Here is a 22500-nt window from a genome sequence, read left to right on the forward strand (position 1 = left end):
ATTTTGGTATATTTGACATTTAATGATTAAAAGTAAGTCAAGAAAACATAGTGTATAGAATGGGAAAATTAACATAAATCTTCCAACGACAAATGTTGAATTATACAGCAATGGAAAACGTGGGTCGATGTGTCTCAGCAAGACGCACTCTGTAACAGTGAAAAGTTCATGTAAAGTCTGAAAATGATATAAAGGATGAGAAATAGTAAAAGGATACTAAATCCAGCGTTTGTTATTTTATAAAATCAAACACTTTTAAGTGAACAGAAAGTTTTTTCTTTTTAAAAACTTTCGTGCTGTGACTTGTTGCAAGACGTGAAAGCTGCAGGGCTCGCTCTGTCCTTCAAAATAAAGAAAGGTGTTTATAAACTATAATGTTTTCAATAATTTCATGAAATACTCAGAGCAACACATTCACAAAAGAGTAAAAAAAATGCAAATACTGTCTTTCCTGTGTGACATTGTTTTTTCCATGTCAGCTTTAAAGATCTTGATATTTATAGTGTTGATTGAAATCATGAGTCACCTTATACGTTAAACATAATTGTAACATTTCAAATTATGCAAGAAATGATTGAATCTTAAAGCTTTTCCAAAATGAGAAATAGAAAATAAAATCTTTCAATAAGATATGATTCTTAGGAAGAAGGATTAAAGATATTGGTTTTTCACTCAGTCAGAAAAGGAGATTGCTAGACGGAGTGTATAATTTCCTTAAAACGATTGAAATAACTTCATATATGAGATATGACGAGATTTGCTGAAATAAAATGATGTGATTAATAATTCGTTAGAGTCGAGTGTGTGTGAGTTGGTGTGTGTATGAGAGAGAGAGAGAGAGAGAGAGAGAGAGAGAGAGAGAGAGAGAGAGAGAGAGAGAGAGAGAGAGAAGGATTTTACATTAGTGTGTAAGGTACATTAGGAAAACTATGGAAACATAATCGAGTAAGAAACATGACAGTACCTTCGCTTCCGTAGAGCCATTCCTCGGAGCCTCTCATAGGAAGCGAGCGACACTCCACTTACCAACATTGATATGGAGAGTGTGCTTAGCTTCAGAAAGTCGTCAGCTTTCCGCCACACTTTTAAAGTAAAGCATGGTGGCGGCCCTTCCTCGCTCTCAAGATAAATTTCGTTAAGGCATAAAGTATAATGTTTGAGGAGGAGTGGGATGCGCGGCGGAGGAGGAAGGAGGAGGTGCAGGCGGTGCTCTTGTTTTGGTTAACATGGTGCCTGGCGGGAAGTTCCGGGAATATATTATCACCGTCAACACATTACAGGCCGCGGGGTGCTCCTGCCAACCTGCTTCGGCCTGACATTATATTATAGTCACCCTCATAGTGTATAGTGCTTTGGATATTTTTACCCTTGCTTTTTCCATCCTTCATATCATAGTATATATACTCTCCTATCTTCCTCACAGGTTATGTAGCGCAGGGTCCTCTCTTTTTTACCTAACTGCTTTTATATTATCACTTTTGAAATTACGTATTATTATCTCTTTTGCTGGACATTATTATTTTCATGTTCCAGTTCTCATATTCACAGAATCTAGCGCAGTGTTTTTTGCCTGTAATTTATTATTATTATTATTTTTTTTTTACATAATTGCTTTTGCGACACATGTATTGAATTCTTTGTTAGTATGTTTTGTCATTATTATTCTGAATATGTCCATTGTTCGTGGAAATTTATGTAACGTTGCATTGTACCTCATTTTTAGTGAACTGCTTTTCAAACACATATCCTTCGATGAGTTTTATAAAGCACTTCTTTCTTGCCATGATATTTTATACATAATATATTCGTTGGGGTTCGTAAGCTACCTGACTTAGTGCTGTCCCCTGCTATAATTTTTTTTATTTATCTTTAATTTTTAACACTTTTTATATCCTTTGATGTTTTTTACTTGCTTTTTGCCTCATGTTATATTTTTGAATTCATAATATATTAAGTTTTTAAAGCCGTAGTACTGCCTTCTTTCCTGCGAGTTGTGTGCAGAATACTTGTTTACTGTCCTCTCAAGAATCTTCTCTTATCGCAAAATCGTGTAATATATTCATTATTTCCCTGCATGGATCTCTGAGTATCTTCTGAATATCCTCTTTATTCACAGTTACGGTGATGTTACCTCAAGAACTACATCTCTTTCTACTGTTTTTCCTCTGTTACGATAAACATCACGTTAAGCTTCCCTTCCTTCACATGTTTTTTATATCTCTGTCTCTCTCTCTCTCTCTTCCTCTTGCTTTTCCATACGATTAGCTGTGCGATGTTCCCTTGTATTTCCTTCACCTTCGTCTTTACGTCACAGTAATCTCGTCGTCTTAGTCTTTCCATCCCATAACTTCCCTTCCGTCCCTCCCTCCGTCCCCACACAGTTCCTTCGGGTCTCCTCTCCTTTCCTTACAGACAACCTTGGTATCATACGGTGCACCGGATAGAGGGAAGATATATATTTATTTCTTTTTTCACTAATCTTTCCCGGAGAAAAAAATAAGAAGCTCCAGAAATGTCTCAGTGGCAGAGTGGGAAATAAATGTAGCCTTGGACGGCGAGCGAGGGACAGGTCGGCCGCCACTCATCCCCCACACCTCCCTCCCCGACCTCAGCTTGGAACTTGATGTGGATAGTGAGGAGAGGAGAGAGGAAGGGACGGGGGGGATGAAAAAAAGCTGAGCGACTGTGAATCATTCCTGCTACTCGAGATCTATGTCCCGGGGCTCGGAAGGAAACGATGGGTAATTTGTGACGGAAAAAAGAGGGTGTGCCTTTTCATCTGGTGTCCTCACAGGGGAGACTACACAAGGGACTATACAGAGGAATAACACACTACTTCCATCGCCGCTCCTCCTTTGAAATTATTGCTCAAGTACATATTGTAATTCCCCGATGAGTTGTAGTTTTCCTCGTGATTTATCATTTTTGTGTGTTTATCCATTGCTAGTAGCCATTTGATTGATCCATTGTTCGTTTTATGTTATGCGTCTTTTATTTAATGAAAAGAATTGTATCAACTGCATTTTTTTTTCATTTTTCATTTCTTTAACACAAATAATTTGTGTTTGTTTCCAATAGTCAGACAAAGAGACACTATTTCGACATTTCAGTTGTCAACCTTCGGGAATGTTTCATTGTCTCCTGAGAAAATAAAGAAAACTATTATGTTTTATAACTTCTCAATACTTTTTGTGAATGACACACACAGATAGATAGATAGTTTTATTGACCACCGCCACAACACACACACACACACACACACACACACACACACACACACACACACACACACACACACACACACACACACACACACACACACACACACACACACACACACACACACACACACTCCCTAAAAAGTAATCTTTATTTTCTCTCTACCTCGTGTTACCAATTTATACCGAAAGAGAAAAGAAGACAGGCGTGTATAGCCTCGACCTGACCTCGCCTTCACAGGTCATTAATTTTTCGTGCAGGTAATCTTAGCGGTCAGACCCGTGGAGGCATGGAGCCCTTGAGTCCCTTGGAATGCCGCCTTACACACCTTTCATCCCCCAATGTACTATAAATCAAAGCCTCCTATAATTACTGTGTATTTTAAAGGTGTGAGTCGGAGCAGCAGCAGCAGGAGGAGCAGGAGGAGGAGGAGGATACACACAGAAGGCGGGTGTGGTGGTGGTGTTGCCTCTTCTCCTTCCTTACCTCCCTTTTGTCGCTGGTCAGGCCGACAGCTCTAGTACAAATATTTCATTCCTCCGTTTGTTGAAAGACACGTCTATTGGTCGTCCTGGTATTGCAGCGTTGGACATCCATTTTTTCGCCCTCGTGAAGCTCGCCCTGGCCGCCTCTCAGCTCCCGCCTCGTCCCTTGCCTCCTTTCTCCCTCCGCTGGGTGCCTCTTCCCTTCTTCGCTCGCCCCTCTCTTACTCTCCATCTACATTTCTTACCCTTCTGTTTCCCCTACTTCTCTCTCTCTCTCTCTCTCTCTCTCTCTCTCTCTCTCTCTCTCTCTCTCTCTCTCTCTCTCTCTCTCTCTCTCTCTCTCTCTCTCTCTCTCTCTCTCTCTCTCTCTCTCTCTCTCCTTTTACCATTTCCCTCCTGAGAAGCAAAAAAATAGGCAAGTACCTCCTTGATGCATTTGTACGACAGCTAATGGAATCCGTGGCTATTTTATTATCGTCATTATTATTATTATTATTACTATTATTATTATTACTAAGACGATAATAATAATAATAGTAAATCGGATAATAATAGCAGTAGCAGTAACAACAGTCAGCATTCTCAATCTGACAACATTGTTACGAAGAAAAATTACAACTGAATGAAGAAATCACGCGGTGGCTCGCCTGCTCCTCACTCAGCTGTTAATGATCAGTCTGCGTCAGCTGGCAGCCAATTACGGGCCTCTCGAGAACACTCCACACCCCTTGCCTTTCTCCGGGACTTACGTAAATCCAGCTCAAGTTAAATTATGCCAGTAACCACTGTTCACTGAGCCTCTGATTGCTGGCTGCCTCACCTCTCCCCGCACCTAGCACAGAATGGCGAGCCGCTGTGAGCATTACTTATACCTCCTCTCTCATCCACCTCTCTCTTCATCTTCACACGTCTCCTAGGTAATCACAAGTGTCTCGATTTCTGTAGTTGCCGCTTCACTTTTAAAGAAAACTGAGGATTGTGCACGGTAATTGAGTGGTTGACTTGATGCCAGCACACAAGACAAAGTGAATTAAGGAACATTTCTTTATAAAAACGTCTTAGTGGTGATATATTACACGTCAGTTATATATTCACCTTATACTTCCAATGACATTTATAATCACTTCCCCTCACCATTTAATCCTCTAATTAGAAAAGGAAAAAAAAAAAACATCAGCATTTGAATAGGCAAATGAATAACTGACTAACTAAATAAAACTCTCCATTTCACACTCCTTCCAAAAAATTTCTTTCTGTATATATATTTTTTCGTCTTTTTTTTTCCTTCTTTTCTCGAAGAGTGAATTTCTGCCAAAGGTAACTTCCTCCAAATCGCCTTTCACTCCGACCTAGAAACGTAATAGCAAACCCGAGGCAATCCCACCAGTCCTAGGCGGAATCACAGACGACTGGCTTCGCTACCTGATCTTTTGAGAGTCTTTTCCAGGGTGGCGTCTCTCCTCTTTCCTTTCCTCCGAGCAGACATCCCGAATCACTGACCACGCCCACCCCCTTTAGAGCTAGACGGCTGGAGAGATGGGCAGGGGAATGAGGAGGAGAAGGAGCTGGAGGAAGAGGAGGAGGAGGAAGAAGAAAACAGGGCGAAGAAAAGACGAAAAAGATAAAAGAAAAATAAGGGACAGGAACAACAAGATGAAAACAAGCAGAAAAATAAGAAAAACATAGAGAGAGAGAGAGAGAGAGAGAGAGAGAGAGAGAGAGAGAGAGAGAGAGAGAGAGAGAGAGAGAGAGAGAATCGACGAAGAAAGGAAGGAAGAGTGGAGAAGAAAGAGTGCTATGAAAGCGAAAAAAAGAGTCAGAGGAGAAGGAGAATAAGGAGAAGGAGGAGTAAGGAGTACGGAGTGGTTTTCAGCCTTACTCTGCCATCCATCTTGGAAGAGGCGGCGTCCTCCAGCATCCACATGAGTGCTTTAGTGGATACACAGAAGCACTCCAGCCCTCCCCTGCTCCCTTGGCCTTTCCCTTCATCCTCCGCGTCCCTCCCCCTCAGCGCTGCAAGGTCCCAGACGCCTCTCTGAATTCGTGTCCATCAGTCTCCTTCGCGGCGCTTCTGGTGGGCTGTGTTCTTTGTCCAGCTCATTCTGTATTCCTGTCGACATTCGCTCCTCGTGTTGTAAAAATTTCCTTTCTCTCTCTCTCTCTCTCTCTCTCTCTCTCTCTCTCTCTCTCTCTCTCTCTCTCTCTCTCTCTCTCTCTCTCTCTCTCTCTCTCTCTGCTCTCGCTCTCGCTCTCGCTCTCGCTCTTTTGATCTGTAAAATGCACTCACTTGCAAGCTGCTGTCAACTGGCTCGCTTATTTACTTCTGTATGCCTTTGTCTGTCCCCTTTGTGCTTCCTACTAGTGAAAAAAGCCTCACCTTTCCTCGCCTCCGTATGGGTTGTGGCGGCCAGGAAGCACAGGTATCGAAAAACATGGCGCCTTCCTCCCTTTTCTTGTAAATTCTTTTCTTTTATGTCGGCAGGAGCAACACAGGAGGCGCACCGTATCCCTCTTCTATTCTCCATCTCCTCCTCTTCCTCCTCTTCATCCTCTTCCTCCTCCTCCTCTTTTCCCTCTTCTCTCTCAACAGACACACGACCTTTGAACTGTCCTGAGCCAACAAAGCACGTTCTCACCACCCTATAGGCGCTAGATGATACTTTTCTTAGCCGTAAAGGCCAAGACAAGTCGCCCTCCTGTGCCCTCTTTCGAAGTATGAATACCCTCCCCCGGCCATTGATGCACCCGTGGAAGACAAAGGCAAGCGTCTCTCTCTCTCGCTCTTTGTGTGTGTGTGTGTGTGTGTGTGTGTGTGTGTGTGTGTGTGTGTGTGTGTGTGTGTGTGTGTGTGTTTGTACGGGCCAGAGCTTTTATGTGGCGGTATGTAAATACGCATATACACCGCCTCTACAAACTATTCATATATGAGGGACTTGGAAGATACCACAGATCCTGGAGGGTTTCCGCGCAACAGACCTCACATACACAGAGCTGTGGTACCGAGAGATCAGCCTTGTCTCCCCACATACAAACACAACCTCTGGGATAACGTACGCATTCAGGAGGTTGGGTTAATATACTTTGGGGATTTGTTGATGTGTTTTTGTTTTCGTCTTTCTGATGCTGACCAACACATGAAAATGTTATATAGTTTCTATTAGATATTTTTCCACTAACATAAAGTAGTAATAAATCAATTTCAAATTTATAAAAGTTAAAGGAAAATACGATTAATTTGCTCATAAAGTTTCAAATATTTATTCAAAATAATGGGAAATCATCAGAGTTGACCACTTCGATGAATTTGGTTGTGTAAAGACAAATCACTTCTGTGGAATCGTGATGTCATGGTCTTGATTGACCCTAAAATAGATTGATGTCTTTTCCTGATCGTTCCCATTTTCTTGTTGCCTAGCTCACTCCTTTTAGATGACTTTCTGTATTTTAGTTTCTCAACTTCAGCATTTTTTTTTTTTTTTCGTTTAACCAGCACGAGTGTTGTTCATATTTCATCTTTCATTTCCCTTCTGCTCGAGTGTCCGCTAAAGCTGGACTCGTATTAAACCTATTTTGGGCGAAGGCTGGCCGAGCAGCGGGCCTGTGATGGGTTGGGAGAGGAATGGCATCACACCGACACATGCCACTGGTTCGTTGCGCGAAAAGGAAGGTGCAGTTAACCTGAATAACGTTCAATTTGGATGATATCTACGGAATTTGAAGCATTAAAACTTTTAGGATTTAACTTGTGAATTAAACTGATAAATAGACATATTGCGACACTTGTAAGCAGCAGTCAAGGGTCACAAAGTGGTATGTATCTAGCATGGCGTCAGTACAGGCAAACAATGCAACCTTCCTGTTTGCGATGACGTGTGAGCAACATCAGAGGCAAGCTTGGTGACATTTATGAAACCTCTCACGGAATGTCAAGATTTTAAGAAATAGAATAAGTTACGAGGACATTACACATATTAGTTAAAGTACTCAGCTAGTTTCACGATTTTACTTCTGCTTGGTTAACAGTACCTCAGCGTGTAAAGCGTCTGGGACATTCGGTACCTTAATCTCCTGTGCAGCTGTTTCGAGGGCAGTTTACAGGACAGGTATGGTCTCTTAGCGTCATCTTGAGGTAATAATATTTTCTTCTCCATATTTTTGTATAATACTTCCTTTCCCTCCTTCATGATTGTGCACACCCCCCATAGAAAAAAAGATCTTGCAGCCGACTCAGAAACATTTTCTAGGTGATAAGAAACGCTTTAGGAAGGCATTTCTATTAACCCTTTAGACTATCATCTATATTTATTTATTTTTTTATGAAAACACTTAAGACTATGTATATATTAGCGTACTACAGGACGTAAATTGTTTAAAAAATATTCAAAGGGAAATTTGGTACACGTAAGAAGGGTGTCTTAAAAAAAAACATAAAAAAATACACAAGAAAACAATATACAAGGTGGTTGATGGAGCCCTGAGCGAGAAGGATCTGTGTGTGGCCAAGGTACAAAGGCCCTTGATCTCTGCCTTTCTCTCCCTCCTTTCTAACTCCGCCAGGAAACATTTACTCGTAGTCTCCCTCCGATCACGTGTTTAACACAGAAGAAGGCCACGTCAGCAAGAAGTTTGGGTGTTTTTAACGTCGTATTGTTTGTGTTCGGGTGTGTCCAGAAAGATGAATTGAGTTTTCTTACTTCCTCCTCCTCCTCCTCCTCCTCCTCCTCCTCCTCCTCCTCCTCCTCCTCCTCCTCCTCCTCCTCCTCCTCCTCCTCCTCCTCCTCCTCCTCCTCCTCCTCCTCCTCCAAGTGTGTGTGTGTGTGTGTGTGTGTGTGTGTGTGTGTGTGTGTGTGTGTGTGTGTGTGTGTGTGTGTGTGTGTGTGTGTGTGTCTCTCTCTCTCTCTCTCTCTCTCTCTCTCTCTCTCTCTCTCTCTCTCTCTCTCCATTACTTATTGACTAAAATCTCTTTGAAAGAAAACTTCATCGACTACACAATGACGTGTTTCATTTATTTATTACCACTGACACACACACACACACACACACACACACACACACACACACACACACACACACACACACACACACACACACACACACACACACACACACACACACACACACACACACACACACACACACACACACACAGCATAACATGGTGCTTCAATCTGAACTTCAGTCTCTGCGAATTGCAAAACACAAAATAGAGAGAAAAAAAAATTGAGATAACTCTGTGTGTGTGTGTGTGTGTGTGTGTGTGTGTGTGTGTGTGTGTGTGTGTGTGTGTGTGTGTGTGTGGGGAGCACGTCTGAAAGTAAGTAATCAAAATAGAAGCTTTGTTGTGTGGATGAAGAGAGAGAGAGAGAGAGAGAGAGAGAGAGAGAGAGAGAGAGAGAGAGAGAGAGAGAGAGGCGGAGTAGATGGGATAATGTCGTGAGGGACAGGTAGGTCTGGGGAAGAAATATGGCTTGTGAAGGCTTTCTTAATCATCTGAGAGGAGGAAGGTGAGGACGGCGCTATCCAAACTTTATGTGTGTGTGTGTGTGTGTGTGTGTGTGTGTGTGTGTGTGTGTGTGTGTGTGTGTGTGTGTGTGTGTGTGTGTGTGTGTGTGCCCTTTATATAATCTAGGAGAACTAATGGAGAATATAAAGGTTAAAAAAAATGAAAAGGGAAAATAAAAAAAGATTAGTACATGAAAATTTGTGTCGAAAAAGTGGTTCATTCTTACGAGAAAAATGAAATTATACGTTTTAGGGAATTTAATCTTTTTTTGTAACATTATATAACATCACACGCACCATTACTTCTCTGTCATTCATCTCTATTCTATACGTGACTACCAGCATTTGTATATTCTCTCTCTCTCTCTCTCTCTCTCTCTCTCTCTCTCTCTCTCTCTCTCTCTCTCTCTCTCTCTCTCTCTCTCTCTCTCTCTCTCTCTCTCTCTCTCTCTCTCATTGGAATCCATCATGGCTTGTCCTCCCCCACTCACTTCACTCTCTGCCTTTCTCTCTACTTGGCCGCGTCCGTCGCCTTCCAATGCTGGCAGCCGTGAGACATGAGCCATAAGCTGCGATTCATGAGCCATTCCTCATCCTATAAACTACCAGCCATGAACTTTAAATCTTGAATCATAAGTCACCCAGCTTAGTTATTGCTCTTAAGCCTTGAGAAAATGCTTTGCTGAGTCCCATGTCTCACTCTCTTTCGTTTATGTGTGTGTGTGTGTGTGTGTGTGTTGTGTTTGTGTTTATGCTGAATATTAGAAAAGACTTAATGGGTGTCTGTAGTTTGCACGAATGAAAAGGAAGGAAAGAAGAAGAAAACTAAAGAGAATAGAGGATCTTATTTCATTATATTTTTTCATGAAAGGAAAAGGCATTAATGGATTATGAAGTTATGAAATATTATCAAGTCCTGCATGAGAATGAGTAAAAATGACGCCACACAATCCATTCATGCGAGGGAGAGAGTAAAGCAAATAGAAATAGAAATGGATTTTTAAAGCCGGGTAAAGCATTTCAATAAGATACTAAAGCGATTAGTTAACCACGAGGTGGCATTTAATTCCTTGTTTGCCTTATAGTTTTATTCACGTGACGGACGCCCACTGAGGGAAAAAGTCCACGCCAACTGTTAACGTACGTAACATTTGTGCAGAGGTCTGGAAGCAAAGGATTGTGGACTTGACTCAGAACGCCTAATTCGATTAAGCTTGTATTCTGCCTCTCTCTCTCTCTCTCTCTCTCTCTCTCTCTCTCTCTCTCTCTCTCTCTCTCTCTCTCTCTCTCTCTCTCTCTCTCTCTCTCTCTCTCTCTCTCTCTCTCTCTCTCTCTCTCTCTCTCTCTCTCTCTCTCTCTCTCTCTCTCTCTCTCTCTCTCTCTCTCTCTCTCTCTCTCTCTCTCTCTCTCTCTCTGTCTGTCGACGTGTGTGTGTGTGTGTGTGTGTGTGTGTGTGTGTGTGTGTGTGCTCTGGTATCTGGTGGAATGCTACAGAGAATGGGGAGCTTTATTAGTAACTACAGCTGAATGAATTAATTTGATTTTTTTTTTCTAAGATCAGACATGGTATATAAATTTCTGGTGTACACTTAGAAAAATAATCTTGCCCCGAATCATCATGTCTTATCTAGTCATTCATGGTGTGTATGTGTATATGTGTGTATGTCTGTGTCTGGTTTTCGTTCTTCTTCCCCTTCCAGTTCCCTTTAGTTTATAAACTGACTGCCTTAGTTTCTCTGGATATTTGCGAGCCTCTTAATATCATCCTGGCCACTACGTCCCCACTGGCGCCCTGTCCTGTTCGCTCATGAGTCTTCCAAGCCGCTGCAAAACGATGGGTACTTTTGTAGAAAAACTGTTCTTACTGCGAGGTTGCTCTGGAAACTGGAAACTTAAATGTGGACTTTCAGAATTTCCTAGTAAGAGAAAATGTTAGCCTGGTTCGTGCAGCGAGTGGGTGAACGATTTTTTGAAGAACGTGTCGGTGTAAAATATATATTGTGTTATAAATTCTTATTCTTGTATTCAGTTCGCAATCGCCTTACACATTTTGCAACAGATGAAATTCGAATCGATTGACAGAAACTATTTTTTAATGTAGTGTTATAGACAGCAAGCGTGATGAGTAGTTTTGATGAAGAATGAGGCAAAGCAAGAATCCTTCCTCACTCTGTTTCAGTACACAGGGGAGTAAGAGGAACACTGTCTCCTTTGTGTGGTTACATGTACACACCTATTCCTTCCTTCCTTCCTTCCTTCCTTCCTTCCCCCCACCTCATTTCCCTCCTCATTATACAATAGTTTCTCTGGGCAAGGTATGACACACCCCATGCCTCACCTGCCCAGTGCCTCACCTGTCCCTTTTGTTCAGATGTGGTTGGAAACTTCTCGTCCTTAATGGTAAGAAACTGCAGAACATGGCCAGATATTGATTACATGTCTGTCCTTCAGCTCGAGACAGGCGAGAGCTTCATTGCCTGTTGAAATATCTCTTATCAAAATAATGGTCATATTTGCCTCGTGTTTCTAATTTTCATTAATTCTTGTTCCTTTTTAAAGAATGTTTAAAGATTATCTCCTTTACATGGAGCTTTGTAATGTATTTCTTATATATATTTATACGAGACCACGAGACCACTAATATATTCATTTTCGTATGTGAGGAAATACCTTCAGCTTGCATTAATCCTGCAACGCCTTCTTGCGAATGTATTACTGTGATTTTCTTGGTGCAGGTGAATTTTCGTTAAAATTTGAGGGAAAATGTGAATGAGACTTTCAAGCAAAGGTTGCGTATCATATTAGCTGTAATACACAAGACTATATTCTACTTTTTTTATCAGCATGATTGAAATGATCCTAAGATATAATGGAAGACGTAAGGAATGCCATGTATTAAGGCATTACATTGAGGGGAAAACTGCCATTTATTGACGCCTTAATGAAGGAAAATAAAGCCAGTTACTGATGACTTACAGTGAAGAGAAAAACGTTATTATATTATAAAGAAAACAGCCATATACTTACGCATTGCTCTGACGAGAAATTAGACTTTTACTAGCGGCTTGTACTTAAGAAAACTGAAAGCACATGTTGATAATTCCACGCGCAACATTCACTCTAGCAAAGGCTTTCTCTATAGCATTCTCGTGATGGGTCGTGGTGAAGGCAGTGAGGAAAGCTATCTGTCACGGTCATAGTCTCCAGGCTGCGGGAACCTTAATGTGGCAGTGAGCGCAAAAGGAAGCATGATACACACTTCCCGCTGACGTCTTTCCTCCGTGAGAGAGTAAGTTCCTGTAGTGTTTATTATCTACTCTCGTAACCTTCACCTTTTGTACTTTCCTCTTTTTTTTATTGTTTGAGCTAGAGACTATTAATCCCTTCAGCACCAAGACGCGTTTCCATATTCATTCTGATTACTATTTGGTGATTTTTTTACATCTTCAAATGCTTATGTGGAGATTAAACTAATGAAGACTGACCATTAATCTTCTGACCTCCTCCATAGACACTTCCTAATGTAAAAAAAAAAGTCTAATCGTACCCAAAACTCAAGGTAAAAAAAATGCGTCCCAGTACTGAAGAAGTTAATAATTTTTGTGTTCGATATTGTCCTTTTGCTTTACGTCTTTATTGATTTTTCTCCTTCGTCAAAATCGGTCTTGCGTGATGTCAGACTAATGATAAAAAGAAGACAAGGAATTTTTTTCTTCTTTTGTCTTCACCCACGTATTTCTCGTAACTTTTCTTCTTTATTTTCTCGTAGTCACTGATGCTGCTAGACATAAAAAGGAGATACGAGGAACATTAAACCTTTCGCCTCTCTGGATTGTTTGTGAAATGTTCGTTGAGTTACACGTAGACTTGTGTCGGAGATGTGAAGACGCAGGAAATTTCAATGAACGCGACATTCTTCAATTATAAATCCATTTTCTGATTATTTTCTTGACAACGTGTTATGACGGTCTCTCTCTCTCTCTCTCTCTCTCTCTCTCTCTCTCTCTCTCTCTCTCTCTCTCTCTCTCTCTCTCTCTCTCTCTCTCTCTCTCTCTCTCTCTCTCTCTCTCTCTCTCTCTCTCTCTCTCTCTCTCTCTCTGTGTGTGTGTGTGTGTGTGTGTGTGTGTGTGTGTGTGTGTGTGTGTGTGTGTGTGTGTGCCTCTCTCTCCCAGATGTCTCTCTCTCTCTCTCTCTCTCTCTCTCTCTCTCTCTCTCTCTCTCTCTCTCTCTCTCTCTCTCTCTCTCTCTCTCTCTCTCTCTCTCTCTCTCTCTCTCTCTCTCTCGGCCGTTGCGGGGTGCAGCATCTGGCCGGAGCGTCAGCGCGTGTGGCCGGTGTTATGCACAGGTGCGAGGTGTTTATTTGTGTTTGGGGTTCACTCTCAGAATGCTAAGCAGTTGCAGTCTGAGCACCACGGACAGGGAACAATATTGAGCTTACCTGCCACAGTGATGGTGGTGCGGTGGTGATGGTGATGGGATGCGTGATGGTCATAAAAGGTGTAATGATGGTGGTGGTGGTGGTGTCATACAATTATATCCTTACCTTCATCCGGGACGTAAAGGTTGAGATAAAGGCAGTCTTCACTTTGGCGTTTAAGGGCGGGCAAGTTACGTTTCAAGGTCTGCAGGCGGCCACGAGACATGTGGGTGAGTGCTGCTGTCTCGTTTGAGGTGTCGGGCAGTCGCTGGGGACAGGCGGGTCCGAAGTTTAACGCCTCGTGCACTCCCACCCACTGGGAAAGAGTGCGAGTTGGGCTGAACCTGTTGGCACCCACTGGAGGGGTGGCATAAGGAACCCCGAGGTAGGTCGCCACCCGAAGGCCGTACCCCGCAACGGGACGGTAAAACCCGCGAAGTTGGCCATACTTTGTTGATATCGTGGAAGTCTTTTCAGTTTGCTCGCTCCTGTTGAGGCCTGCGAGGAACAGCATGAGCGAGCAGGCCATCCACGCCCTGCACGGGGCAACACGAGACCTCATGACTCTCGATCACCGGCCACAGGTACCTTAATTGGCCGGTGTTTGGAGGGGCAGCGATGGGTGGAGTTAGCCACAATGCAAGGGACTCATCTTATTCACTGTGGTTGCATGTTTATTACAATAATATTCCCTTTGTCATGGTAATTAGTACTGAATTCCTGAAGCACAACAGATCACCGCAGTGTCAGGCCCTCTAAAACATCCCGCGAGGTACACCGGGTAGCGCGACTCTGGGGATCGCGAGAGGAGGAGAGCAGCGGCGAGAGAACGCGCCGCAGGTCCTCACCAAGCTACTGCTGCCGGTACACTGGCGCGCGCCTGCCGTCGCTGCCTGAAAAATTATCGTACATCTTGAGAAATTTTACAAAGCCAGTTTTTCCTTCGACAGATCTAAAAATACGGTCAACATAATGTAGATTTCACTTGTGCATTAAGTCACATATTCGTCAACTGGAATCCGGACAAATACAGGAACAGACAAACAAACAAACCCTCCAAGGACATAACCAGATAAAGGATCATGACACAGCTTCCTTTATTCTCTCGCTCCCTCCCTTAGTTTTTTGCCACTTGAACACCTCTTCTGGTATCAACACTCCCTTGTAGATGGAGAAACAACACTTCCATCCTCGTCTCCCTCCCGGTTCCCCTCCACTGTCCCTCTCTTTTTCCATTTTCATCTCACCAATTCATTAGTTTTACTGCTCTCTCTCTCTCTCTCTCTCTCTCTCTCTCTCTCTCTCTCTCTCTCTCTCTCTCTCTCTCTCTCTCTCTCTCTCTCTCTCTCTCTCTCTCTCTCTCTCTCTCTCTCTCTCTCTCTCTCTCACGTGTTGTGGCGGAATATGTACTTGATGTTGCTATTTCCGTCAGCAAGGTGTGGGAGGGAATAGTGTAGTGTCGCATCTGCACTTCACCAAGAGGCACAAGAGGCTAAGAATACTCGTCATCCTCAGTGGTGCAGCCAATTATGATTGACTTAATGGCATATTCAAGTGTAATCATCGCGAGACATTTTGCGCGTGTCAGCGGATTAGGTCTGACTACTCGGTGATCCACGTGTCCTTGGGATTAAACGGTGTGGTTATATTAAACAAAAATCATGTATTCGATTAAGATTTCCGATGTGTTTATGAGAGTTCAATTTTTCATCTTCATCTTTCAAAAAATTATAAATGAATAACTCAGATTGAAGAGGTTGGAATAGGTTAGTTTAGGTTAGATTAGATCAAGTGCATTGCCTTCATTCTTGTCTTTGAAAGCAGCAATAGAAAAAAAATCCTTGTGAATTTTTTTTTTACCTGTATATTACAAAAGAATTTGGTGGAGGAATTGATGCCTTCCCTGAGCAACACTTCAGTGGAATAGAATATCGTTGAAACTTAAAGAAAATTAACCTGAAAACTTGGTCACCCGGGATGCGTTAGACATTCCGGCTCTCGCTTAACTTATGAGTAGCTCTCTCATGAGAGTGTAGAGGCAGACCGCCGCCTTTAAGCAGGATGGTGTTGTGGTGCGTAATCCATTGTCTTGTTAGATGTCTGTCTCTCCTGTCTTATGTATCTCTCTCTCTCTCTCTCTCTCTCTCTCTCTCTCTCTCTCTCTCTCTCTCTCTCTCTCTCTCTCTCTCTCTCTCTCTCTCTCTCTCTCTCTCTCTCTCTCTCTCTCTCTCTCTCTCTCTCTCTCTCTCTCTCTCTCTCGCGTTATACTTTTGATTGTTTGTCTGTGTTTATGCCTTTGCTTCATCTGTGTCTCTGTGCGTGCGCGTGCGTCCCTGTGTGTGTGGGAGACTATATATTTATTGGTCTTTCTGTATGTGTCGCTTACCACTCCTGCCCCCGTCCCTGCACACACCTTGAGCTCCCTTTTTCTTCTTTAATTCAAATAAAAATACAGAAAGGTCACACACAGAGAGAGAAAAAAATAAATGAGAGATGGAAGGAGATGAGGAAAAGAGGCAGAAGAGGAAGGGAGCAGTGAAACACCTGGAGGACTGTGGGATTCTGATATTCTCGTCACGAAGGATTCCTAGAGCCTCGCAGGGGCTCACAATACACGCATGACTTTTATTGGCGACATTTTCGTTGCGCGTGGCAGTCATGGTTTCATACGGCCACAGAAGTTCTGGCCTCCGAGATTTGCAACTCAGATTTGTTCCACGAGTCGCTCAGAGGACGCGGCGAAGTATTACGTTTCTTTGCCCTCTGTTAAAGGTGCATTCTTTTTTTCTTTACTGGACCCTGATTTTTCTTTACTGACCTCAAGTATCCTGCAGAGTTTTAGTCCTTGCATGAAAATCACCGTCTAGGACAGAAGGTACAGGGAAAGAGGAGACTTTGATGAGGATGGTAATGATGGTGGTGATATTGGCAGTGGAGGTGTGGGACGGAAAGGTCTTGGTGCTGGTGCTGGCGGTGATGACTGTAGTTGTGCCGATAAAGTAGTAGTAGTGGTGGTAAGAAGCAGGTTTTTTCTACTTCGATGAGACACCACTTGAGTTACAGGTCATGTGTCTCGATGTACAAATGTGTTAGTATGTGGTGGAGGTATGCCGAGGTGTCGCGTGGGGTGAGACTGCGAGGACATGGCGGGTGGAGTGTATCATAAAAAGAAGAGACACTTGCAAGCATGTTTGGAAAGGTTTTGTATGCTGAGGCGGTGCGAAATGTGTGGAAGTCTGTAGTGTGTGGTAAAGGCGCGTTTACAGACCCACCTACTCTCTCACCACGAGTATTTTTAAGTGCCACAAACATGATTACCTTTCGTTCCCAAGATACCTTCTCGTCTTAACCTCTTTAGTACCATCACGCGTTGCCATATTCATTCTGGTTACTATTTAGTGATTTTAACAGCTACAGAAACTTATGTGGAAGATTAAGATAGTGGAGACTGTGGCCATTAATCTTCTGACCTCCAAAGACCCTTCCTAATGTAAATAAAAGCGTCTAATCACACCCAAATCGTGCTTAAAAAATGCGTCCCAGTACTGAAGAGGTTAATAAGGCAAAATTCCTGATAACCCGTCACTAGAACCGTACAAAAACATATTTAAAAACATGAAACTTTTAGACCCTTTTAGAAAGTGAGGAAGATTCTCGTGTTGACAAAGTAAAAACAATGATAATCTGTCACAAAAAAGTGTAAAAAAACCCCATTCTTTAGATCTATATAACTTTTACAGCCTTTTAAAAGTAATGGAGGTGCAGCGCAAAAATATATCAGAATAAGGTCGAAGGTGAGGTGTGGCAGCTGCGTTGGTTGGGGTGGCGAACTAGAGAGAATGTGTGGCAGGGTGTGTTTGGGTTTGGCCAGGTTCATAACACAAAACTGCTCCTGTCGCTGTTAGTTGTTTCTCTTGGTAACACGGAAGACACAGAGAGCTTTATCCAATTTCAGCTTTTCTTCCTCGCCTCTTTCTTTTTCCTTCTCATTCTCATTCTTTGTCTTTGTCTCGGTCTTTCTGTGTGTGTGTGTGTGTGTGTGTGTGTGTGTGTGTGTGTGTGTGTGTGTGTGTGTGTGTGTGTGTGTGTGTGTGTGTGTGTGCTCTCTCTCTCTCTCTCTCTCTCTCTCTCTCTCTCTCTCTCTCTCTCTCTCTCTCTCTCTCTCTCTCTCTCTCTCTCTCTCTCTCTCTCTCTCTCTCTCTCTCTCTCTCTCTCTCTCTCCTGTAGTGTGTGTGTGTGTGTGTGTGTGTGTGTGTGTGTGTGTGTGTGTGTGTGTGTGTGTGATAGAGGGAGGGTGCGTTGAACATGTGAGAATATCTTCCAAATATTTCATCGCGTCTGGCAGGAGATTTGTATTCTGGAGTGTATTCAACCAAACTTCGTCAGACGGAGTGTAGGTTTTGTGTGGTCACTCCAGTTGGAACTGTTCCTCTGTGTGACACTGACTAAATAGCTAAATATCCTTGTTTAGTTCACATTTTTCACCTCCCATTTTTGTCCTTCATTTTGCAGTCACATATTCCTGTTTTTTTTTTTTTCACACCTTATATGCCATGAAGTGGAACAGATCGGTGGGTTGGTGGTGTAGGGAAACTTGGGAGTCGCAGAAGTACTTTATGTCTCTCACTCTCTCTGAAAAAAACCTTGTAGGCGAGACTTGAGAGGAATAAAGTACTCCTGCGACTTCTGAGTTTCCCTATACCACCAACATACATCTCAAATACGTGTATCAAGTTTATGTTTTTTTTTTTTTTATTGGTAATGTTACGCGTGTGTGTTTGCAGTCACACCCTCATATTTTCTGCACATCTTAGTTAAATTCATCAGTTTTTTTTCTGCTTTGGTGGTTTCTAGTACGTGTTTGTGCTTCTTTGGCGAGACATGAGCGACAGGCAGTATACAGTGATACAGTATGAGTAGTAGTAATTGGTATGTATTATCTAATGCAGCTCTTGTATTTGTATTCATTATACTTACTGATGAAAGTCTGCTAATCCTTCGGTGCTCATCCAAATCCCCCTTTTTATAGCTCAGCGAATGGATGCAGTGAAAGTAAATAGAATAGAAGTCACTGTGTGTGTGTGTGTGTGTGTGTGTGTGTGTGTGTGTGTGTGTGTGTGTGTGTGTGTGTGTGTGTGTGTGTGTGTGTGTGTGTGTTCTGCCATTCCTCACCCTCTCCCCAATGTTTACTCAGTCGTTTATTCTATTTAGTTCTTCCTCTCTTCTTCCCTTCACGTGCCTTTTCCTATTATTCCGCTCTTCGTATATCCCTTAGACACACACACACACACACACACACACACACACACACACACACACACACACACACACACACACACACACACACACACACTCACACTCTCTCTCTCTCTCTCTCTCTCTCTCTCTCTGTGTGTGTGTGTGTGTGTGTGTGTGTTTATCAATTCATAACCATTGAGATTCGCCGAGCAATTAACCTGTTTGCATTGCGCGTTTCCCCTTTTCAGCTCGTGGCCTCTTCTTTTCTCCTTCATCATCCTTCACCTCTCTCATCACTATTTTCCTCAGTATCCTTACGTGTTTGTGTTCCTTTCCTCAACTCTTCCAAGTCTCCTCTAATTGCGTTGGTGTTTGTGTGTGTGTGTGTGTGTGTGTGTGTGTGTGAAGGACGTCTTGTATGAGACTAATTAATTACACTGGCTTCATGTACTTTTTGTTAGGTTTCATTCTTGGATTGTTTTTTTCTTAATTGAGTGTTTGTCTCTTGTTGTTGTTAGTGGTGGTGGTGGTAGTGTTGGTGGTCATGGTGGTTTTTCCTCATCATCGTCGTCCTCCTTCTCTACTTATATTATTTCTCTTAAATTTTATCTTACTCAACGGGTAAATGTCTCGCACTCTCCCGTCCTACACAAAATTACTGAAACACGCTTCATTATCGTCGCTGCTATTTTTAAGTCTCTGTTCTTTATTTCTCTTCGGGCCTTCCTTTTCATCTTCAACGCCTTTACTTGATCATATTTTGTAGCGTTCGTCTCCTTCTTACGCGTCATCTTCACGCGACATGTTTACGATCTATTTTAATCCTGGAGTGTAGGGCCGTGGACTCAGCAGTCTCATTATTCACACTATAGCCGGCTCACCTCGACTTGCCAAATATTAGCCGCGAGATAAGATGCCTCCGCCTCAATAACTCGGCTGACGTTCAATGATACTGGCTGGGCGGGAATCCATAAAGCTGAGTTCGTACCTCCGCCGCCTCTAACACGTCTCCCGGAGTTTCGTAGGCGACTGGCGAGAAAGCAGAGGCTGGGAAGATGTGGGTGACGACGCATCTCGCCGCTTAATGCCTTCAGTTTTCTATTATCAAACCTAAAGTTTTTTTTTTCATTTCTTGGTATTGTCTTCCAGCACAACACAAACGTTTTACTTAGCTTTTGGAGACACTATTGCTTTTATATTGCATATATCTTTGTCGATGATGATGAATGTGGTGTTTGATAGAAAGTCTTGTCTCCGCAAAAGGAAGCATGTTTAAAAAAGAATATTACAGGGAATATTATTAGTCTCTGATTTTTTTTCCTATGTGGCTGTCTAATATCATCCTTTCAGTATTAGAAAAGGAATGTGTTCAGCATTTTCCGGTGAAATGAACCAACCAATATCACAGAAGGGATTGTGGTTATGTTTATTCATTCTAAGAATTTTCCGCGAGATGCGAAGCTACGCGATGGAAGGATCACGGATGGAATACCCTGCACGGGAACCCACCAGCATTGCTATGCATAGATTTTGCTGGCACATATGTGTGTGCAACCCAAGCTGCTCTTTGATTGCCTAATGTTGCCTTACCAGCTGTTCAGCTTTGAGTAGTAAATCATTTACTTCTTTGTTTGTAACATTGACGTTCAACAGTTTTCTTCCTTGCTTGGGCTATACAGTGCTCTTCACAAAAGGACGGCAACGCGCCGCTAATCAGCTTATTATTTTTTTTTCGTAAGGAATATTAAAGTGTCGCGCCATGCTTCTGGCCATCCTTATGAGGAAAAATTTAAGAGAGGGAGTCTAAGAGAAGGTCGATGGTGGGTGGCAAAAGGAAGCTCTTCTCGGAATTGAACGTAGAGCCTCAGGGAGCGCGTGAGCCTGTGTTCCAGGACTACCTTTTGTCCAAAAAAAGCTAATGGAAGACAAAGACAGGCCTAGTCTTTACTTAGAGTGGACTTTATTGAATGTGTGTCGACGGGCTTGTAATAAGAGTATAAGAACAAAAGCGAAAAGTTTTAAGCGTGGATGTAAAAGTACTTCGTTTAAATACCCAACTATATGCTGCGTGTCTTCCTTCACCAACACTTGCTAACGGAATGTTGTGTCCACCTTCCATCTTCTGGAGGGGAGGGAGAGAGAGCAAAGGTTACAAAGTGTCCAGTGTTCAGGGGTGCCCAGTAAGCCTACGGCCACAGGTTGTCCCTCCCACCCCCATCCTACCCTCAGTGTGAGACTAATAGGCCATAATGGGTCTAATTAGGATGGAAAGGAGCCCTCATTAATCCTTAAAACACCACTGATAAGTCCTTTAAACTTCGCGCAAGTCTTATTTCGTTTTGTGGAGCAGCTCAGGAATTAATGAGTGCGCTTAGTGTTCGTCAGGGGAAATGGGAAGGGGAAAGGAATGGTTCACAGTGTTCCTACTTTCCGCAACCCTTTCACTGGAGGTATATGATGTCAGCAACGCCTTCAATGGTAGCACATGATGTTAGATGCTCTTAATGTTTCAGTTACACGGGTTTTTATCTCGCACCTTTTGATCTCACTAAAGGCAGTTCTTTTCAACGCACCATCAGAGCCAGACAGATACGGCTCTCTTCAACAAAAGTCGCAGTATTCCCGCTCACTACCATCACAGTATTTAGAGCGGAGATACCTCAACATTCACTTACCTCAACGGACCTGCATTGTGGCGTTGATTACCACTGTAAACTTCATCCACATGAGCTAGAATTGTATGGTCTCAACTCATAACATGGATTACTGGACATTTATCGACTTTATAACCTTTCTAAATACTACATTTCTTAGCCGCCTCGATTTATTTTCATGTATGCAAGACCCTCATGATATTTGGAACAGTGTCTCCTTAATTACAACGTAGATAGAAAACGGATATTAAGAAATTTTACTCATAATCTCGTTTGTTTGGCTCGTAAAGAAGACACCTTTTGATCTGGACACTCTCTCTCTCTCTCTCTCTCTCTCTCTCTCTCTCTCTCTCTCTCTCTCTCTCTCTCTCTCTCTCTGCGGGTGAGTCAGTGGCACAGTGTTGAGTTGTCGCTTTGTGGTTTGTCTCTGCCATCCGACAGGGAAGGGTATCGCTCCTCGCCTCTCTTGTACAGCTGATCCAGTCTTTGTTGCTTAGTCTTCTGGGGTCCTTTGATCACCTTTAATCTCTCTCTCTCTCTCTCTCTCTCTCTCTCTCTCTCTCTCTCTCTCTCTCTCTCTCTCTCTCTCTCTCTCTCTCTCTCTCTCTCTCTCTCTCTCTCTCTCTCTCTCTCTCTCTCTCTCTCTCTCTCTCTCTCTCTCTCTCTCTCTCTCTCTCTGAAGGATAAACACTATAACTAATTCTCTTTTTTTGGGTAAATCTCATGGACCTGAAATGGGACTGACAACTAAGTGGGCCTTTTTTCCGTTTTATATTGCCTTTGGCCAGCTCTCCCCTTTCATAAAAAAAACATTAATTCAACTCTCTAACTGAGCTGAAATATCAAAGTTAAAGAGATGAATATTACAAAAACATATACATATATAATCAAATACCGCTGGAAATAAAGTGAAAAATGTAATAAAATAAAATGAATAGCCAAAAATATTGTAATACATTCGAATAACATGTGCGAGTCAAACATT

At 42.6% G+C, this 22500-nt stretch overlaps 1 protein-coding gene across 1 annotated transcript in view; it reads right to left on the reverse strand.

Annotated features, from left to right (window-relative positions):
- LOC123503706 (neuroligin-4, X-linked-like) overlaps nucleotides 1–14675 on the reverse strand; it is a 267077-nt gene extending 252402 nt beyond the window's left edge. The window contains 1 exon segment of the mRNA XM_045253687.1: nucleotides 13750–14675. Within this exon segment, the coding sequence (XP_045109622.1) occupies nucleotides 13750–14185 (436 nt within the window). The 5' untranslated portion in view covers nucleotides 14186–14675.
- Nucleotides 14676–22500: the final 7825 nt, after the last annotated feature.

Source organism: Portunus trituberculatus, chromosome 14, assembly GCF_017591435.1.
Source record: "Portunus trituberculatus isolate SZX2019 chromosome 14, ASM1759143v1, whole genome shotgun sequence".
NCBI lineage: Eukaryota > Metazoa > Arthropoda > Malacostraca > Decapoda > Portunidae > Portunus > Portunus trituberculatus.